Raw genomic sequence first — 18,975 nt, 5'->3', positions numbered from 1 at the left:
TAAAATGAAGACAGGCTTTTTGAGAAACTCTTAAAAAGAGAAGTTAAACACAAACAAGCATTGGATTGAGTCAGCAGGAACCGTGTTCAATGCAATGAGAATAATGAAGTTGACGGGCAATGAGAATAGTAGACGGGCATAGAAAACATGTAATAAATGAAGGTGTGCAAAGAAGAAGAGGCCAGTGGTGACAAGAGAGCGTAAGTAGGCGAGCACTCATAGAGGTCAAATTTAAAATGGTTTCGTCGAAAGGAAAATCAATTATTCAAAAGTTGTAGAACAGCATGAAATGCGATAGATTATTTTAAAGTTTCTGGTGATTAAAAGAAAAGTATGAGACTAGAAAAACAAGGCTGATTTAAAGGCACAGACCCTTTTCAAATCAATTACCTAGCAAAAAAGCCGACGGTAATAATTCAAAAACAAGAACAACTTAAAGAGTAAAGTCTCGTCCTCTTGAACAAAACACGAAAGCGACCTGCAACTTTAGATGCAGATTATGGAAAAAGGCGCTGAATTTGATTAAAAAGGCAGTAGTTCTTCGAATGATCGGCAATAAGTTTATTCTACAAGCGTAAAACTACAAAAACATAAAAACTAATTATTACACTGGGCAGTTTGTCAGTGACGAGGTGATTACAAAGGATGCAGTATAAATTATAGATGCAGGGACACCTTCGCTCTTTTATTTCTTGCGACAAAAACAATCAACGCAGAAAGGGACAGTAATTAGCCTTGACCTGGAGTTGATTCGAGCATAAATAGACATAAACCGTCGCTTCGTCTTGAATTCTTGTTGGCTATCATTCCAGTCAGATATGGTCACGCTGTGAGTTGTGATATGTAAGTCTGCTTCGTTATCTCTAGTTTTGATTGGGATTACAATGACACTCAATATTAATTCGTTGGCTTTCACACAGCAATGAATTATCAAATGAAGAAAGGTGCGTAAGTAAGTAAATAAAAAGCCGTTAGATTCCAGGAAATGACAAGAAATGTGTAAATGCATTCATTTGTGGCAACGCTTGACACTGGGTACAAAGCAATTTAGAGAGAGAGACTTTCAAGCAGGCAAAGTTCGATTTGACGAAATCATTTAAGGTTCCCAAAAATGTTCCCTTCTAGACATTAAAACTTAATCAACGTTCTATACACGACAGCGCATTAAGCTTGATTTCTAAAGACAAAATTGCACGACACAATAAGCTGACATGGTTGTAAATCTTCCTTTTTGCCTCTGATCGAATATTTGTGTATGTATTTCATGCACATATGAACGTATGGCTCACGCCAAGATTCGATGACGAAACATATTCATGATCATAAGATTTTATGAATCCAAATCAATATGAGATACTAAAAAAATGAAAACCCAAGATGGAAAGAAAGAAAGAAAGAAACAGAGGGGAGCGTATCGCTAATAATAAACCTAGCATAAAACGAATTGGAAAATCAAAATTTTGCATTTGAAAAAACTAACCACAATCAAATTTGTGATCATTAGAATTGGTATCAATTGTGATTCAGGTTCCACGAAAACGCGAGTCGAATGGAGTTGCTCCATCAAATGTTTCCTTTCAATCTGGCTTAGAATAAAAACGGTCTACAAAATGAGCATTGATTAAAGGGACTAGTTTTAAAGTTTTAAAGTGCTTACGTTTAAAGTATTTGATAATCCTAAAAAGAAGCCCCATTTAAATGTATCAAGCTTCTTGCATGAGGTTGCCTCGGTTGCTTGTAATCTCGAATTCGCGTCGTTAGATACAGGTATTCCGATTATCTTCACTGCGATAGCCAAGCAATATCACATACGCTTTTCTCATCAAATCAATTTCCAAATGACAAAATGCTGGCAAGTTGAACAACCACAAAGGCCATTCTGCATACACAATAACGTAAATTTTAAGACGTATCAGGGTGAGAAGGTTATCAAAAAGATTCACAAAATCCAATTGTTTCACTTCTAAAAGCCTAAAAGCCTAAAGTATTCTTTCCTTATAATAAACTGTATTCAAGCTAAACCACATTATAAAAACTGAAAAAGACGACAATAAAAATTGTTTAAACTCACTGAAAAGGATTTGCTTTTCAAAAAAAATAGCATTATGGTACATGCAAAGAAATGAAAGAGACGCTAAGCATTTGAAAAACAAACGAGAAAAAAGTACGGCTTTATAGCGCAATATTTAAACAGATTACGAGGATATGTTAGCGGCAAACTGCATGCTGGATATCAGTTTACGATCTTTACTGCAGAAAAATGAGATCTTGGTGAAAGCTGGGTGAAATGCATATTAGTTTTGTATGTTTATCGTCAATGCTTCAAAATTTAGTCAATAAGAAGAGAGGAATTAGGACAGTTTTCTAGAATAAACAGAGGCTGAAGGGCAGTTTTATCAGATTTACGAATAACTATTTCAAACAGGTTCTCTGTAAATATATCGTGGTTATGATCCGGTAAGTGTCCAGACATTTATATAAACATATGAATGAACTAAACATCAAAGTAAATTGCTTTTGCAATGGGGATTTTCGTGTATAGATTATTTGTATCTATACACTTTGGTGCAAAGACAGGACGGTTTTAAGTTGCAACTTTTAATTTTACGCTTAATGCGATCACCAGACAACTGCCAACTATATGGATGACCTATATAGACATCTTCTTTGGCGGAGGTTCATTTATAAACTACCAATTCAGGTATTTGATAACATTAGGACACTTTTTGTATTTTTTCGTATCCATATGCCATATCTCCAAATCATGTTTTTACAGCCGAATCTACAAAGTCTAATTGACAAAACAGACGTTCGATTGTCTCCCAGCACTTTTAATCTAGTTACAAATTTGGTAATGAAGGGTAAACAAGGCATTATTTAGCAAAATGGTGTAGACAAGAGCAAACAATTGAACTAAGTTTTAAACAGCGAGTGCCATAAAATGCTTAGAGTTAAATAAAGTTGACCATTCAGTGCAAGAAGACTTTCCATTTGTTTTCATTATTGAGACAGAAGAAGGATATTTCTCCTGCAAAACCATGTCCGTTTTTATTACGCCTAGCAGTCTAGCTTAAAGATTTGGCGTCAGGAATGATTAGGAAATTAATTGTTCTGGTGAATTTCGATCAAAAGCTTTTGTGACAGCCGAGTTACAAAAAGCATTTAAACGACAAAGAACAAGATCATCTACATAGCAATATCGATAAGAATCTATTTACACGTTTCGTTTAATTGTAAAATGCGTGTAAGCTTGCTGGACGATTCCGTTGTAAGATAATTGATACCTTCTCGCGAAATTGGAGCTTGGATTTCTAGCACGCGTTTTAGTCTCGCAGTATTATATCGAATAAGCAATAACATTGGCTTATATAAAATCATTGGCTCCGAATAGCAATGATTTCTCCGACAATTTGCATAGCTATCTGACTACAGGGATGAAGTCAAAAAAATATCTCCAAATTTGTTTAAACTGATACTGAAATGATACCAAGATATGCATTTAAATGTTAAAAGCCTGGCAAAGACTAAAACGTCTTTTCACAAGGCGATTTGGAAGGCATTATTCCTCCGCTAACATTGTTTCCCATCGATAATTGGATAAAAAATTTCACGTTTGGGTCACAGCTCAAGGCTTTATACTCTGAGCAATGCTGGATGAAAGAAAGCACAAAAGGTTACTTTGGTCACCATGGTTCTGTAAAATCACGAAAAAAACTGCGATTTTTTGAGTATGCTTTTCCAAATTTCAATTACCAAGCCCAAACTATTCCAATCAATCTTTTATTTGCTCTTCAATGGTTTTTCACTCCCCTTATAAACCATCCATCAAGTTTGTACAAATCCATTGCTGATTGGTTTCGTAATTATTCGTTAGGTGATACACTCTGAACCATGGGCTAAAGGGCGCATGGACGTAAACTAAAGACTTATAATTTAACTTTGCATAGACCAAAACCGTTTTTCTTCGAACAATCAGAAAGGAATGTTATTAACATTGAAATTATCAATGCTACGCAAAAATACATCCAGACATTGCTAGGCTTTGATAACCAGTTTGTCCTACTCCTTCGTGAATCATTTTTCAGTTGTTTTGTAATTACAAAATCTTTAGGATTTACTCGGAACTGAAATTTGTGCTAAAATTCTAATCAAATGATGTCTTGCATAACCGAGAGCTCTACCTGCAACCCTCAACATCCTCAACATCAATTATTCTATTCCTGGATCATTCTGCATCTATTTGGGACAGATTTAAAATAAATTGTAGTTAACTGTTAACGTCCATAGGTTTCCTATGCACTTCCATGTTTTCTGTGGTATCGTTTGGACGTTGTGTCGTTTTAAATTGCCTTTAAAAAAGTAGGCCCGCCTAGTTGGCTTCTTTTAGTTATCATTCTACTAGCTTTTGGCGTGACTTAAAAGTCCCAAGAAACAATATCTTAACATTAACAAACAAAAATTAAGCAGTTTTCAAAGGAATTATAAAAAATTTAAATGTAAGGTCATATGAGATCAGCGTTCGTCTAAATTCATCAGAAAAATCCCGATTACAAGCAAAATGGTAATTTGAAACTGTGGCTTGAAAATTACAGAAGATTTTTTAAGACGGGAAGAAAAAGGGAGGAAAATGTGGTGGGAATGTTTTTATTCTTTTTCAGATGAGCTTATCCAGATAAGGAATGGGAAGACAGAAAAACCATAGTGAAAACGAAGTTAGGCAATGTAGGAGTTGTTAAGGATTCTGGGATTTGTGGCCTACGCTTTCTAGGCTGCAGGCTTAACCCGAAGCAGAAGATGCAATGCCTGATATTAACAGGATTCGTAACTGAGGGGACATCGGATAAACATGGCACCTTTTGGACTTATAATTAGTGAAATCGCATCAGCCGTATTAATCAATGTCTTGAAGATATACACTCCTTTAATGCCGAGTACTTTTAATTTTCATACGAATTGAGAACTCAAAGTTTCTTGAAACTTTCGCAAATTTTCAGGTAAAAAGACAAAAATGAACCAAAGAATGACTATAATGCAATAATAATTTACGCTAGAATAATTTGCTGGTTATCAGCCTAGCAAAAGTATATCCGAATAGAAAACAAAACCAAAGATGAGAACAAATGGTTCTGAGTATCAGAAATGTAAATTTTTCTAGTACAACTGATCGAAAATTGCCAAACAGTATCAAAATCAAAATTGAGTATTTGTGAAATTCTCTACAAACTATTGGCCTGCAGTCAAACTTAATTCCTGGCATGTTTCATTCAATTCATATTCACAATAGAGATACGGAATTCTGGATCTGTTACTTTTGAAAAAGAAAATTCTTGCTAAATCTAAATTTGCTGTTTAAACACAGGTAACGAATTTATACTTTTTCTTTAAGACTTATTCGGCAACATTTGTTGCTCCCAAGATAACAAACCATTCAAAACAAAAATCAAAATTCAATCTCAAGTATAAAGCGACAGAAATTATCTTTTTGTGTTAATAAAACTTAAGAACAAAAGAAGAAAACAAATCGGCATACATAAATAGATCCAATAACATATTAGGTAAGCCGTTCTTAATAAAACTTTTGATTGAAATATAGATGTTAAACTTTGTTTGTTTCTAGCTTAAGTGAATTCAAGGCAGCAGAACAGAGTTGGTAAGCCAAACAGGATAAAAAATGAGTCCAAAAATCGTAATCGACATGAAAAGAACGCTGTGATAACAATAGTGGCTGCGATAGAAAGAAAAATCATGTGATCGAACTGCTCTCACAAAGTACATAGAAAAAAACGAAAATTTAAATAAATATTGGTTTTGATCTGGTTTTGAAACGCGACTTTAAAACAACAAAGCATAAATCGATTGTGCAGGGAAGACTTCATGAAGGCAATTTATGAATGAAGAGATTACAGAGCAAAATCTGCTGGAAGACAGGGCCACGATTAAAGTGAAAGATAATGAATGGTAGGAAAAATGATTAACCGATGGTTTTGATAACGTGATCAATTTATGATTGAAGTGATTGAGGTAATGAAGTGAGTCACTGCAACTACAAAGCACCAACAGCTGATGCATTGATCAAAATCAGTTCGAATCAGCAAAGGTGGAAATACAGTGCTGGTCAGTTTTGGTTAGGTTGATTGTCAAAGAATTCAATTTGATACAATCAAAGCAAGATATCAATACCGGGGAACATGCCATCGCGAGCGATCGGCATAAGTAATAGGTAATCAGGTGAAAAAGCTGGCACTGTGGAAGAAAGGAAATCAAATCATCAGACTGGATTATCATGGATTAGCAAATCGAACGGCAGATAGAAATATCTGATAATCAACAGATAAAACTCAATCTGGTGACCAAATAAAATGATTAAACAGTTTATTCGAGGATTACTAATGCAAGACTGGGATATAAGATGAAAAATCTGTCAGTTGGATTTTTCTTAACTGCCAAGCCTATGGTAGATTGTAGCGATAAACTGTGATCTAAAATAAAAATATTTAATGAAAAAACAGAAAACATTTGAGATGTGATGTTTTACTACGATGTCTGATCGGGTTCTGATAAACGTCCGTGGCACTCAATACGAGACTTCGATGAAAACACTTTGTCGTTTCCCCGATACATTGCTGGGGAGAAAAGCAAGGCAAGTTTTGCCTGAGACCAATAACAAGATATCTTTTTCGTGCAGAGCAGAAACATTCGACGCTATTCTGTTTTATTATCAATCAAATGGAATATTGTCACGTCCTTCACTAATATCACCCGAGGAATTTCTGCGGGAATGCAGACGCTTCGAGCTTGACGAGAGGGCCATCAACAAAGTAAAACAACAAGACGGCCTGGCGATTCAATCGCACAAAACAGAAATGAATTTTAACTTCCGCTTCCAGGAACTTCTATACAGAACAATGGAAAGCGAGGAAACTGGTATCAGTACTGGAATATACTTAGCAATCAGTTCACTTATGGTTTTAGCTTCAATTGTATTAGCGTGTACTATAACAATACCCTCCATTGCACATACGCGGAAAGACATACTCTTTGAAGATCCATACTTCTTGACTGAACTGACACTGAACATTCTTTTCTTTATGGAATACACGTTGCGACTCATTGCTTCCCCAAGAAAGATGATCTTCATGGTTTCGGCTTTAAATGTCATCGATCTTACGGCGTTTTTGCCGTTTTTTGTTATCCTTGCCGTGGATCCGTCGCAAGTGTATGACGTCACTTTACTAAAGATCGTCCGCATCATAAGAATAGTCCGGGTACTGCGCTTGGCGGTGAAAAATAGTACCATGGCAACAGTCGTTAACATACTAAACAACTGTGTTCTTGACATACTAACAATGTGTATGTACATTTTATTGACAAGTGTTTTCTGGGCAAGCATGGCATTCTACGCGGAAATGGCGCAGCCAAACACGCGGTTTAAGAGCATACCGGATTCAATGTGGTGGGCAGTACAAACCGTTCTGACGATTGGTTACGGCGATATCATACCAGAAACATGGCAAGGAAAGGTAATTGGCTCTGGTGTGACAGCACTAGCCGCATTCACATTGACAGTGCCATTGTTGTCTCTAGGTGGCAAACTTTTAAATTTATATTCGAAGAAGTTTCATTTGCATGTCGGGCCAGATTTAGTTTCCGAATAAATGCTTGAATAACATTTACTGCGCTTAGTGGTATGTTTTTAGTTTCACTCTACAAAACAGTTTCAACAATATACCAAACTAATAAAAAAATTATTCCAACAACGCCATACAGACCATTAGTATAGATAGTAAAAAATTATTCTGATGTCAGAATGTTGACTTACCTTAAAATTTGTCCGAACCTGGAAAAGATGATTTCCAAATCATCAGCGGTAGTAACAGGATTAAGCTTGCAAACGAATAAAACATTTTCAGGGGGTTTTAGGTCGGCATCTGGTATATCTCCGATCTAAAGAAAGGAAAACTAAGCAGCTACAGCAACAACAACAAAAAGTATGTAGATGACTTCATATGATTTGATTTAAAATCGAAATTTAGTTGATTTTCCAATTACATACTCTCTAAGTTTCAAAAACTATGATTTATGATACAATGATCTATTAAATCTGATTTCAGAATTCTTAAAAACGATACAGTAGTATTCCTAAAATTTAGGTATATTGAGAAACACCACATATTTGAGATCACTTTCATCATATTTACAAAAGCAACAATTTCTATATGGCAAAAAGTAAAGGTGAGAGAGACTCTGCCTTGAAGAAAATAAAAAAAAGTCAATAAGAACTTATTAACGTAACAATATCAACAGAATAAAGAAGAAATCGAAGCAAAGCATGATCTAGCTGTTGCAGCAGAAATTATTTTGTTTTTAATGATCTTCCTTCCTGCTTTCGATATTTGCAACTGCTACGTATTAGTGACTCTGAATATCATATGTTTGAAGATGGCACGAAATAGCGGAAACATTGCATACTGTAGCACTATTCGTCAGACACTCTTCAGAGTATAGAGACTAAAAGTTATGACCGACCGTCGAAAAATGACTGAAAGTAAGCAGAAAATCTTTATCCAGGTGTGGATAGAAAGCAACGTGAGAAGAATTTGAAAATTATTGAGCAGGAAGGTCGTCTTTTCATTTAGAAGTTTCGGAATCTGTTTTCATCAAAACAAAGAATCCTGCCTTGTGTAGACAGAAAGAGTTCGTTTTCTCCTCTGGGGTCGTCACTTCAGTGAGAGGTTAGGGCCTGCTGATTGGTAAAAAACAAGAACCAATGAAACGCCTCTTTCTGTCTCTCACGTTGCTTTCGATCCCCACCTGGATATAAATTTTCTACTTACTTTCGGTCATTATCGACGCTTATGCTTTCAAGTGTGTCGAACAAGAAGTGCTAAAGTATGCTATGTTTTTAGAGTTTTGTACAATCTTCAAATTTTACAGTTCCAAAAATGAATTTGAATATCATCAAATATGAATAACTTTGCAGATCATAGGTTATAAAAAGCTCAATGAGCCATCTTTGAACAAACATTCCGAATATGAATATTTAAATCGGTTGAAAGAATTGACAAATGCAATACCGTCTGAAGAATCTGCGTGCCTATTTGGAGATCTTTGTCTTCTATGATTTCTTCCATTTCTTTTATCGTCTTCCCTTCGTACTCATCTATCTTTTCACCTGCTCCAATTCGGTCAGACTAACAAAATATGAAAATAGGTATCAGCCACTCAATTCTATCGATTATTGTTAGAATATTAGCGCAAAGTATTCAAGGGATCCTGACTAGCTAGTTCATGGTTAAAACATAGTAACTAAACTAAAACATAACATGCATTCAATTTGTGTTATTTAACAGATAATATCCAGTAGGACACATTGGATTGTATGGAACTGTTCTACAAAAATATATGACAAACCATTATTTTACAATTAAACTTCGCTAGAGGTAGCCTGCAAGCATTGTATAACCAATAGGCTAAGCGAAATTTATATTTTGATACAAACGCAATAACTAGACTGTGGTTCTATAGAAAGAAGCCTTTTCTTGGGATGTGAATCAAAAGTCATAAACATCCTAATGGATCTAATTTAACATAACAAACAAAAAGGGACGTGTCGCCTGTCACAAAAATTTAATTGCTTTTAATAAGATATTGGGTGTGATAGTTAAATTTCCTCAGATAAATGCTTACTTACCAGCTCATTTTAAATACACCTATCTGAATTGTAATATATGCAAATAAAAATTTACAAAATACACATTCTTGAAATATTGGTATTCAAATTTGCCTGAGTTGATGTTGAACAGTTTACCAAGACATATAGTTGAACAAACCAATTCAGATATGCAAAGCACATCTCTCAGAAAATTAAATTTTTGCATATTGAATTGAAACTTGAACTATGTAGAGATTTGTTCCAACCACAAAGTTGTTAATGTTATTTGTTTATCATAATGATGCCTTTATCTTTTAAATGAAAATTAAACACTAAATATACAATATACATAAATAGTTATGCTAATGACAGACAAGATTGAAAGAGCACTTAGTTTTACCAAAAGTCACAGATATACTGCAAGCCTTGAATCCTGTCTTATGGAATCAAGTTTACACTGAATTAATCAGTATTCCTGACAGATCACATCAAGGCATTTCGTTTCATGCAGGTGATTGCCCCTTGCAAAACTACAGGTACATGCTAATCATCAACTTTGGAGAACTGTGTCTCCTCAAAAGTACTTATGGAAAAGTTAGCTCCTATAACATCAAATAGTTTATTGAAAAATTGACAGTAACAGTTGATACCTTAATACCTCCTCCACAATCCATGGAGGTCTTTATCTTTAGAAAAATTCTGTTGGGCAGTTGATGACCTTCATAAGACCACCTACATGGGCAGTGTGTAGACCTTGAGAAAATTTCCTTACGAAAATGGTCTTTTTAATCTCTTTCACAACATATGTGATATTTCTTATGACCAATAGAATTAAATAATTGCAACATTGCTTATTACAAACCACTGGATAAAACCAATCCATATAAAGAAGATGTTTAAAAAAATCATGAAATAGGAAATCAAAACAAAATCAGATCCACAAACCTGCAATTGTTCTTTTGTTGGCTCCGGTGAACGATCTGGAATGTCTAGACCATCCGGATCATCAAATGGATCATCAAGAATTACTGTGTGGCTCAATCTATCAAAAGATTAAAACCAATCATTTCAAAATCAAGGCTTTGTGCGATTTTGTTGGACAAATGATCCCAAAGTTCATTGTGACATCTTTTATGGCTAGAAAATAATCTTACAATATTCATCATACCTTATATCTTGGTAAGGTCTGTCATTGTCATCACAAATTGAATCATTGATCTTGTCTAGAACATCAAAACCCTCTGATACTTCACCAAAAACTGTGTGCCTTCCATCAAGATAGTCCAAGTTGTTTGCAAGTGTTATAAAAAACTAGAAATAAGAATGAAGAAAAAATTATAACTAAATTGAATGCAAGCCAAATTGAATATAAAAACATAATTGATATACAAGATCAAATATATTTGCATCTAAAGTTTCATAGGAATAATTGTTAGGCTCGCAAGCCTGATATTTCAAATTCTTCTGAATGAGTGACAGATCATCAGTGATCAAGAAACTGACTTTTAGACATCATCTTTGTTATTTATATGGGAGTAGATTATTACCCTTTATGACAGAAGTTTATGAAAAATACTTCAAAGTACAATGCTTTGAGGTGCATTGAAGAAATTCTTAAGATGTATTCTAATTAGTAAAAGCCATCTGACATATACATTGAGTTATATCTTGACCTATTTGCTAGGTGGACATACACACAGCCCAGTCTTTGCAATATGAAAATAGGCCATGTGCAGCGTTTTGCACGTCTTGATTTCTTTGCACATGCAATAGAATGCGATCCGGATGAGGCTAAAATATCAGCTCAAAGCTTCACTTTTCATAACAAAGCTCACTTGGCTTGATAGCATATTATAATATGTTGTTTATTGGAGCACTTCAATGATCCAGCCCATCAGAAGAATTCTTAAAAAACAACAGGAAGAAAAAGGTGCATAAATTTTGACAAAGATCTGGCAAAACAAGCACTTGGTGGGATAATTTTATCAATGATTTTGCAGTGCCAGATCTTGACTGAAGACTGAAAACTTGCGAATGTGCAAGGTAGGTTTCATCAGCCATTCGTTGAGAAAAATCTGTTGTATCCCTACTTGGGTAAATCGGAAGTATATCTGTATTGAAAGTTGTAGGGCACCATGTAAATGTGATCCTCCGTATAACTTTTTATCCATCATTGTGGAAATGCAGCCTTAAGTAGAATTGGTAAGATAGTGGATATTATAACAGATTCATAAAGCGTCTCTAAGTATGAGGAATTTCTGTAGATTGGGGTTTTTTCCCAATCTAAAGAATATTAAAGTCTCTCTATGGAGTGAAAATCCTTTGATTTTGTGGCAAACCTACACTTTTCCTTCGATCAGGAGAAAAACCCTGGATCCTCTTATCGAGGGATGGGTGCTTTGCTGTTTGATTGGGCTACTTTTCCTGATAATCTGGTAACTATAGAATATACAACTACTTCTGGACACCATTGACAAATCTTGTATGGGAATATTTTGAAACCCTTGGAAACCGATAGAACTGCCTTTAAATTTTGTGACTTTGCCTACCTGCTGCTTCAGAAATCTTTTAAAAATATTTTCAAACTTCAAGGCTTTTTCTCACAAATTTCTTGTTTTGCTTGTGTGATGTTTTGTTTGTCTCAGTCAATTTGGGTGTGTGTCGAGGCGATTGCACAGGCAATTGCATGCCTCATATTACAAAGACTGAGACATTCTAGTACTGAACCAAAACAAATTTGTCAAGGAAAAACAAAAACATTGATTAGATTATCAAAGATGGCCTCAACAAACAGAGTGCACTCGTAGCTAAACTATTGACGATTTTCTGATCATCTACACAACAAAATAAGGTTCAAGTATGATAATGAAATTTCAACGATAAGGTAATGTTGCAAATAAGATGCTACAAAAATTCATAAAGATTAAGCTATATGGAAGGCTTAAATACCTGTGAACCGTGTTGATTATTTCCATTATTTACAAATGACACCAACCCCTTTTTTGTATGCTTTATTTTAGGCTTAACTTCAATGTCAAAATATTTTGCTTGATCACCATATACATTCCTGCAAAAGTGAGGAAATTTTCTAAATAAGTTTCAAAAAGTAAGAAGCATTGGCATGTGAGTTGTTAGGATACCTTGGGTGATACAATGGCTCAGTGATAAGGGTCAGGGCAGGAGAACCAAAAGGTTTTTCAGGCCCTTGGGCAAAGCCAAAAAAGGAGCCCCCTGTGAGAAGAGCAGACGGAAAATTGTTGCATGCCCTTTAGATTAGCTTCAAATACAGTTCAGCATTTTTCAGTCTTCTCCTTGGCCACTTTTCTCCTCTCTTAGTTCCTGCTATGACAAAAAATCACCTTTAGATGTAGAGAGTCACCAGCTTTCTGTAATTCCAGGCATGAGAAATACTGTGTTTGATCACATCAAAAGCAGATCCTGGACACAGATCAATAACCTCTCTCTGTGTCTTTGTAAAACTAACTTCAGATGCTAAGTAGAAAAAAAATCAAATGCAGACAAATGAAAAATCTTTGGAAGTACCCTGTTAAAATTCTTTGAAAAACATATCCTGTAGGGTAATGTTGTTTCACTCAATCACAGAAATGGCAAAAAGAAAAGAAAATGGTGCCAGTCATGTGCTTGACATGAAAAAAGGCATATGAATTCAGTATACACAATTGTATGTGTGAGTGTCCTTGAGAACAATGATTTGGTAAAAAATAAAAGTTCCTCCTAACAATAAGGTATGTTAATAACAAAACATACTTGAAAACTGATTCCCCTCCTCTGCCAGTACCAGTGGGATCACCAGTTTGGGCGACATAATTCCTCTAAAAGAAAATTGTTACATAAAATAAGCATAAATATTATTCTCAACAGATATGGTAAATCAAGTAGCAATGGTGCTCTTAAAATTTTGAGTTACCTCCATTAGTAAGGGTGAGCAAATTTTGACCTTAAAAATTCTACCAAGAGAACAGTACCTAGCAATTTCAAAGCACTGTAGAACTTTGACTATTATCATTAGCACAAGTACACTACATAAATCATAAACAACTTTAGTCTAACATGCAATGGGCTGACAAAATTGCTTACACATAACCGATTCTGTGAATGAAATACCTCTAAAACTAAACTGCAAAGCAGAGTAGAGGGCAAACATACATTTAAGCAGTTAAATTTGGTATTGAAAAGTGAAATAATAGAAGACTTGCTGTTAGATTGTGTTTAACATTTACACTATCACCAATTTCTATTTGATTAATTGCTGATGTGAATACATTTTACATGTTGTCAAGCATCTAAATGGGTCAAATTGTGCTCCCATCTAAAGAACCCCTGCATTCACACAAATGATGAAAAAAATACTTAGAAAAATATTATTCAAAGTTATTACCTGGACAGAAAAAAATAGACAGTAGTTATAATATTTTATCTTGCAGAGCTTCAAAAAGTTCAGAGCACCTAGAATTCAAAATAAAACTGATTAGACAATTGAAAAAGTATTTGAGTAAAGAAATGGCATGTTTATTATCCATGCTTTAATAGCAACTGTTTAAATGATTTGCCTGTATCCAATAGTAACTGTAATAAAATATCATTCCTAGACTAGACTAGACAAGGATCCAGGCAAATACCAGCAAAATTTTCTCAAATGGACTGTTTTCAAAGAATAATTTGTACGGGTGCACCGGTTTTTACCTTAACTACCCTAAGCTTAAGACGAAACATCAACTCGATATGCTTACAAGTACCCTTTGACTTTTTTTGCCAAACTCAAGACATCAACAGGACAGATATTTCCATCCTTTTATCAAAGTTCATCTTAGCAACTGAATAAAAGTTCTGCAGTGGATCAATTAAATCTCACAGTCTTATGGCTTCCAGATTATCAAAAACCTACAGATCTTATAGCTGATAGCCAAGGGTGCATTACATGTAAACCTCATGCTGGCTTAACACACCAAAGAAAGGTCAGGTTTAAACCAATGCTCATATGCAATCATTTTGCTAACGGGTCATTCCATGTCAAACTTAAGGTCAGTGTCACCCACCCTCTCAGATTTTGATGAATTTTACAATATATATTCAGTCCCAGGAGAAACCACCTCACCCAAAATTTCAGCACAATAGGTTAAGGCGTTCCAGAGATACGGCCAGTCAAAAGTTGGCTCATTTTAGGGTGTGGTCCGCCCAAAATTTGTGCCAGCAATAAATAATAACATTCAAAGTCCTGTGAAAGTTTTTTTTATCACAATTTTTACATCAAATTATCAACACAGTACATTCTGATAGTGCAGATTTCAAATATGACCACCAAAACATCAACAAAGCAAAGCTAGTTACTCAAAAAGTAGGTTAAAAGTTTATATTAGACTTCTTAGATTTTGTGACTAGCCAATTTGAATGTCATTTTTTGCAAAGTCTGCAAAATTTTCAAGAATTGAAAATAGTACCAGCTGAAGGCTCTTGAATTGGGCTTTTTAACCATATAAATATTATCATTTGTATATTCAGCATTACTGAGATTATTTTAGTTATAAAAGAGTAATAAAATTTGCGAAACTTGCCTCACAACCATTCTGTATGCCAAATGACTGGCAAAATATTTGTCAAAACATATAGCATTTTTTTCAAAAACAAATAGAAGTAGATGCCTAAGATGAAAACTATTACTAATCAACTTCAAGATACCATTTCTTATGTTAAAAACTTCTGGAATGCTTTGTTAATGTTGTTTAAATAAGTAGGTTTAATGGGCAGAAAGCTGCAATTTCAGTATGTTCTGCTCTTTCAATTCTTTCAGAAAGTTGTTATGATATCATTAACTCTCTATTTCCTGTTACCTACACCAAAGCTTATATAAACAGGAAACTGTTCTGTGGGCGTGGAAATATTGTTTCAAGAAATCTCCTATGAATGATATGTTATTTCCTGAAAGGAAGTTGATTGCTGTGTAGAAAAGCTTGTATACCCTTAAAAATGTTGATGTTCTAGTTTACCTTTGACTTTCAATGCTGAAACATGGTAGATCTGGAAGCTCATAGTTCATGTGACTTTGGAAAGTATTTGAAAGAACCTTGTCATAAAACACATTTCACTACTAAAATTGGGTTAAAAGATTTTAATGACTATGATGATGACCTGAAAGAGATTTATTTGTGGAGAGCTGGAACATTATCTCTTGAGAATGAGCTGAGGGTGATGAGCATTTGCTTTCACCATGAATGGAAACTGGGAGCAGACTTTGAAAGGAGATTTACAAAATGCTGCAATTTACTCAAGAATAACAAAAAAAGTGTTAAAGGTGGTCATAAAATTTCCCTTGCACTGGCTAGACAGCTAAGAGCAAACAAGTTTGTGTGTGTTCCAGGGTGGCAGCTTTGTCGAAATTGTTTAACAAAGTTGGAACATTTGGAGAAAGATAATGTAATGACTGAATCTCATGATAAAGAACCAATGGATTTTGGTGAAACTGACCTTGAATCATCCTTCAGCAGATTTGAATCTACAGAAGCTATCAATGAAAGTTTGGAGGTTTTGGGAGAATCACCAATAAAGCTGCACAGTGTACCCAAGCATCGTCGTCTTGCTTATGCCAACTCAAAATTTGAAGCAACGGTTACTTCATTCAAGCAATCATTTGCTGCAGCCGTTGGAGTCCAAAAGGAGAAGATAATGGAGGCAGAGGCACCCCATTTAAGCCGAATTGTAATGACCAAAGCTAATGACTTTGATAAACTGATGGAACAGATTCGTGATAAATTGTCAACTGCTTCTTCCAGTGAGAAAGTCCAGCTACTCACACTTACACCAGAATCTTGGAGCATAAAGGAGACGTCTTCTTATTTTCAAATATCTGAATATTTTGTAAAACGTGCCCGTGAACTTAAAACAGAGCAGGGTATCTTAGCTTGCCCAGGAAAAAAGAAGGGCAAAGAGCTTCCCAGCAGAACAATTGAGGCAGTAAATTCATTTTTTGAGGATGATGAATTTTCAAGAATTATGCCAGGGAAAAAAGATTTTGTGAGCATCAGTCATAACACTCACAAACAAAAACGCCTTCTTTTGTGCAACCTTAAGGAGTTATATGCAACCTTTGTTAGTCAACAGCCTGACATCAAAATTGGATTCTCGAAGTTCTGTTCCCTTCGTCCAAAATGGTGCATCACTGTTGATTCAAAGGGATCTCATTCTGTTTGCGTGTGTGTCACACATCAAAATGCAATTCTGCTTGTTGATGCTATAGATCTGGACAAAACCTACAAAGACTTAATTGACATGATAGTTTGTGATCGAGATAGCAAAACCTGCATGATACATAGGTGTGATGATTGCCCAGGTACACAGTATCTTCAAAATTTCCTAAGTGAAACTCTTACAAGTGCAGACGAGGAAATATCTTTCCAGCAATGGCAGAGTACTGATAGTACAAAACTTATAAGCCAGACTCTAGATTTAGAAAGTTTCATTGACCATGTAGTAAAAACCATTGATAGATTGACTTCACATTCATATCTGGCAAAATGTCAAGCAAGGTATTTGAAGATTCGCAAAGAACAAATTGGAGAGGATACAGCTATTGTATTAGGTGATTTTGCAGAGAACTACAGTTTTGTGGTGCAAGATGAGGTCCAGTCTTACCACTGGAGCAAACCATGCTGTACCTTGCACCCACTTGTTTTATATTTCAAAGAAGATGAGACACTGATGCAGAACTCCTTCTGTATTTTATCAGATGATCTGGAACATGACACCAGCTTGGTATATCAGATTCAAAAAGAATTAACACAGGTCATCAAAACTAAATTGCCAAAAATATGCAAACTAGAATATTTTTCTGATGGTTGTGCTTCCCAAAACAAGAACTACAAAAATTTCTTGAACTTGACACTCCATCAGCAAGATTTTGGGTTATCTGCAAACTGGACATTCTTTGCATCAAGCCATGGCAAGTCCCCCTGCGATGGCATCGGAGGAGCAGTTAAGAGACTGACAGCTAGGGCAAGTTTACAAAGACCAATTTCACAACAGATTTTAACTGCAAAGGATATGTTTCTCTTTTGCAGTGAAAATATAAATAACATAAGTTTCATTTTTATAACAAAAGAGGAAATGATGTCAGTCAGAGAGGGCTTGGAAGACCGTTTTGCCTTGGGATCAACAGTACCAGGAACAAGAAGCTTTTGAACCAATTGGTCCCTATGAGATTGCTTACAAGCGTACATCAGAAGATGACAGTTTTTCAGGAACCCACAATTTCAAAGGAGAAATATACAAAGCTCTAACCTTAAAGGATGTTCAAGAGAATGATTTTGTGGCATGCGTTTATGATGACAAGTGGTGGATTGGCATGGTTGAAGTGATAAACAAAGAAGAAAGAGATGCAAAAGTAGACTTTTTTCATCCCTCAGGCCCAGCACAGACCTTTGTATGGCCAGCTAGAGCTGATGTTTGTTGCATTCCAGAAAATGATTTCTTGGTGAAGATTGATGCTCCAGTAACAGCAACTGGAAGGACATACAGCATAAAACATGCTGATTTAAACAACATTAACAAAACATTCCAGAAGTTTTTTAACATAAGAAATGGTATCTTGAAGTAAATGAGTAATAGTTTTCATCTTAGATATCTACTTCTATATGTTTTTTAAAAGGAATACTATATGTTTTGACAAATATTTTGCCAGCCATTTGGCATACAGAATGGTTGTGAGACAAGTTTCGCAAATTTTATTACTCTTATATAACTCAAATAATCTCAGTAATGCTGAATATACAAATGATAATATTTATATGGTTAAAAAGCCCAATTCAAGAGCTTTCAGCTGGTACTATTTTCAATTCTTGAAAATTTTGCAGACTTTGCAAAAAATGACATTCAAATTGGCTAGTCACAAAATCTAAGAAGTCTAATATAAACTTTTAACCTATTTTTTGAGTAACTAGCTTTGCTTTGTTGATGTTTTGGTGGTCATATTTGAAATCTGCACTATCAGAATGTACTGTGTTGATAATTTGATGTAAATATTGTGATAAAAAAAACTTTCACAGGACTTTGAATGTTATTATTTATTGCTGGCACAAATTTTGGGCGGACCACACCCTAAAATGAGCCAACTTTTGACTGGCCGTATCTCTGGAACGCCTTAACCTATTGTGCTGAAATTTTGGGTGAGGTGGTTTCTTCTGGGACTGAATCAATATTGTTAAATTCATCAAAATCTGAGAGGGTGGGTGACAATTCATGACTTTTATATAAAATTTGACATGGAATGACCCTAACCCTACCTCCTCCCCCCATAATTATCAGGCAATTTA

The 18,975-nt window shown here is 35.0% G+C and overlaps 2 protein-coding genes and 1 pseudogene across 2 annotated transcripts in view; 2 read left to right on the top strand and 1 right to left on the bottom strand.

The window, feature by feature from the left end:
• Window positions 1-18,975, bottom strand: part of LOC135685560 (peptidyl-prolyl cis-trans isomerase sig-7) — a 43,963-nt gene that overhangs the window by 24,411 nt on the left and 577 nt on the right. Inside the window, exons 2-8 of the mRNA XM_089112851.1 lie at window positions 14,052-14,119; window positions 13,421-13,485; window positions 12,602-12,719; window positions 10,821-10,963; window positions 10,598-10,694; window positions 9,075-9,191; window positions 7,820-7,944 (exon numbers count right to left, since the gene is read on the bottom strand). Coding sequence (XP_088968977.1) covers window positions 7,820-7,944; window positions 9,075-9,191; window positions 10,598-10,694; window positions 10,821-10,963; window positions 12,602-12,719; window positions 13,421-13,485; window positions 14,052-14,119 — 733 coding nt within the window. The remainder of the gene's footprint in view (window positions 1-7,819; window positions 7,945-9,074; window positions 9,192-10,597; window positions 10,695-10,820; window positions 10,964-12,601; window positions 12,720-13,420; window positions 13,486-14,051; window positions 14,120-18,975) is intronic.
• LOC135685320 (shaker-related potassium channel tsha2) lies at window positions 1,947-7,677 on the top strand. Its single transcript, XM_065201227.2, has 2 exons — window positions 1,947-2,457; window positions 5,618-7,677. Exon 2 carries the CDS (start codon window positions 6,540-6,542, stop codon window positions 7,653-7,655), a length of 1,116 nt encoding a protein of 371 aa, XP_065057299.1. The 5' UTR covers window positions 1,947-2,457; window positions 5,618-6,539; the 3' UTR covers window positions 7,656-7,677.
• On the top strand, window positions 16,527-18,276 carry LOC148958423 (uncharacterized; annotated as a pseudogene).

Source organism: Rhopilema esculentum, chromosome 15 (assembly GCF_057945365.1).
Source record: "Rhopilema esculentum isolate cy_ngs chromosome 15, ASM5794536v1, whole genome shotgun sequence".
NCBI classification, from domain to species: Eukaryota; Metazoa; Cnidaria; class Scyphozoa; order Rhizostomeae; family Rhizostomatidae; genus Rhopilema; species Rhopilema esculentum.
Note: the sequence above shows the minus strand (reverse complement) of the source record. Positions and strands in the feature narration are given on the sequence as shown.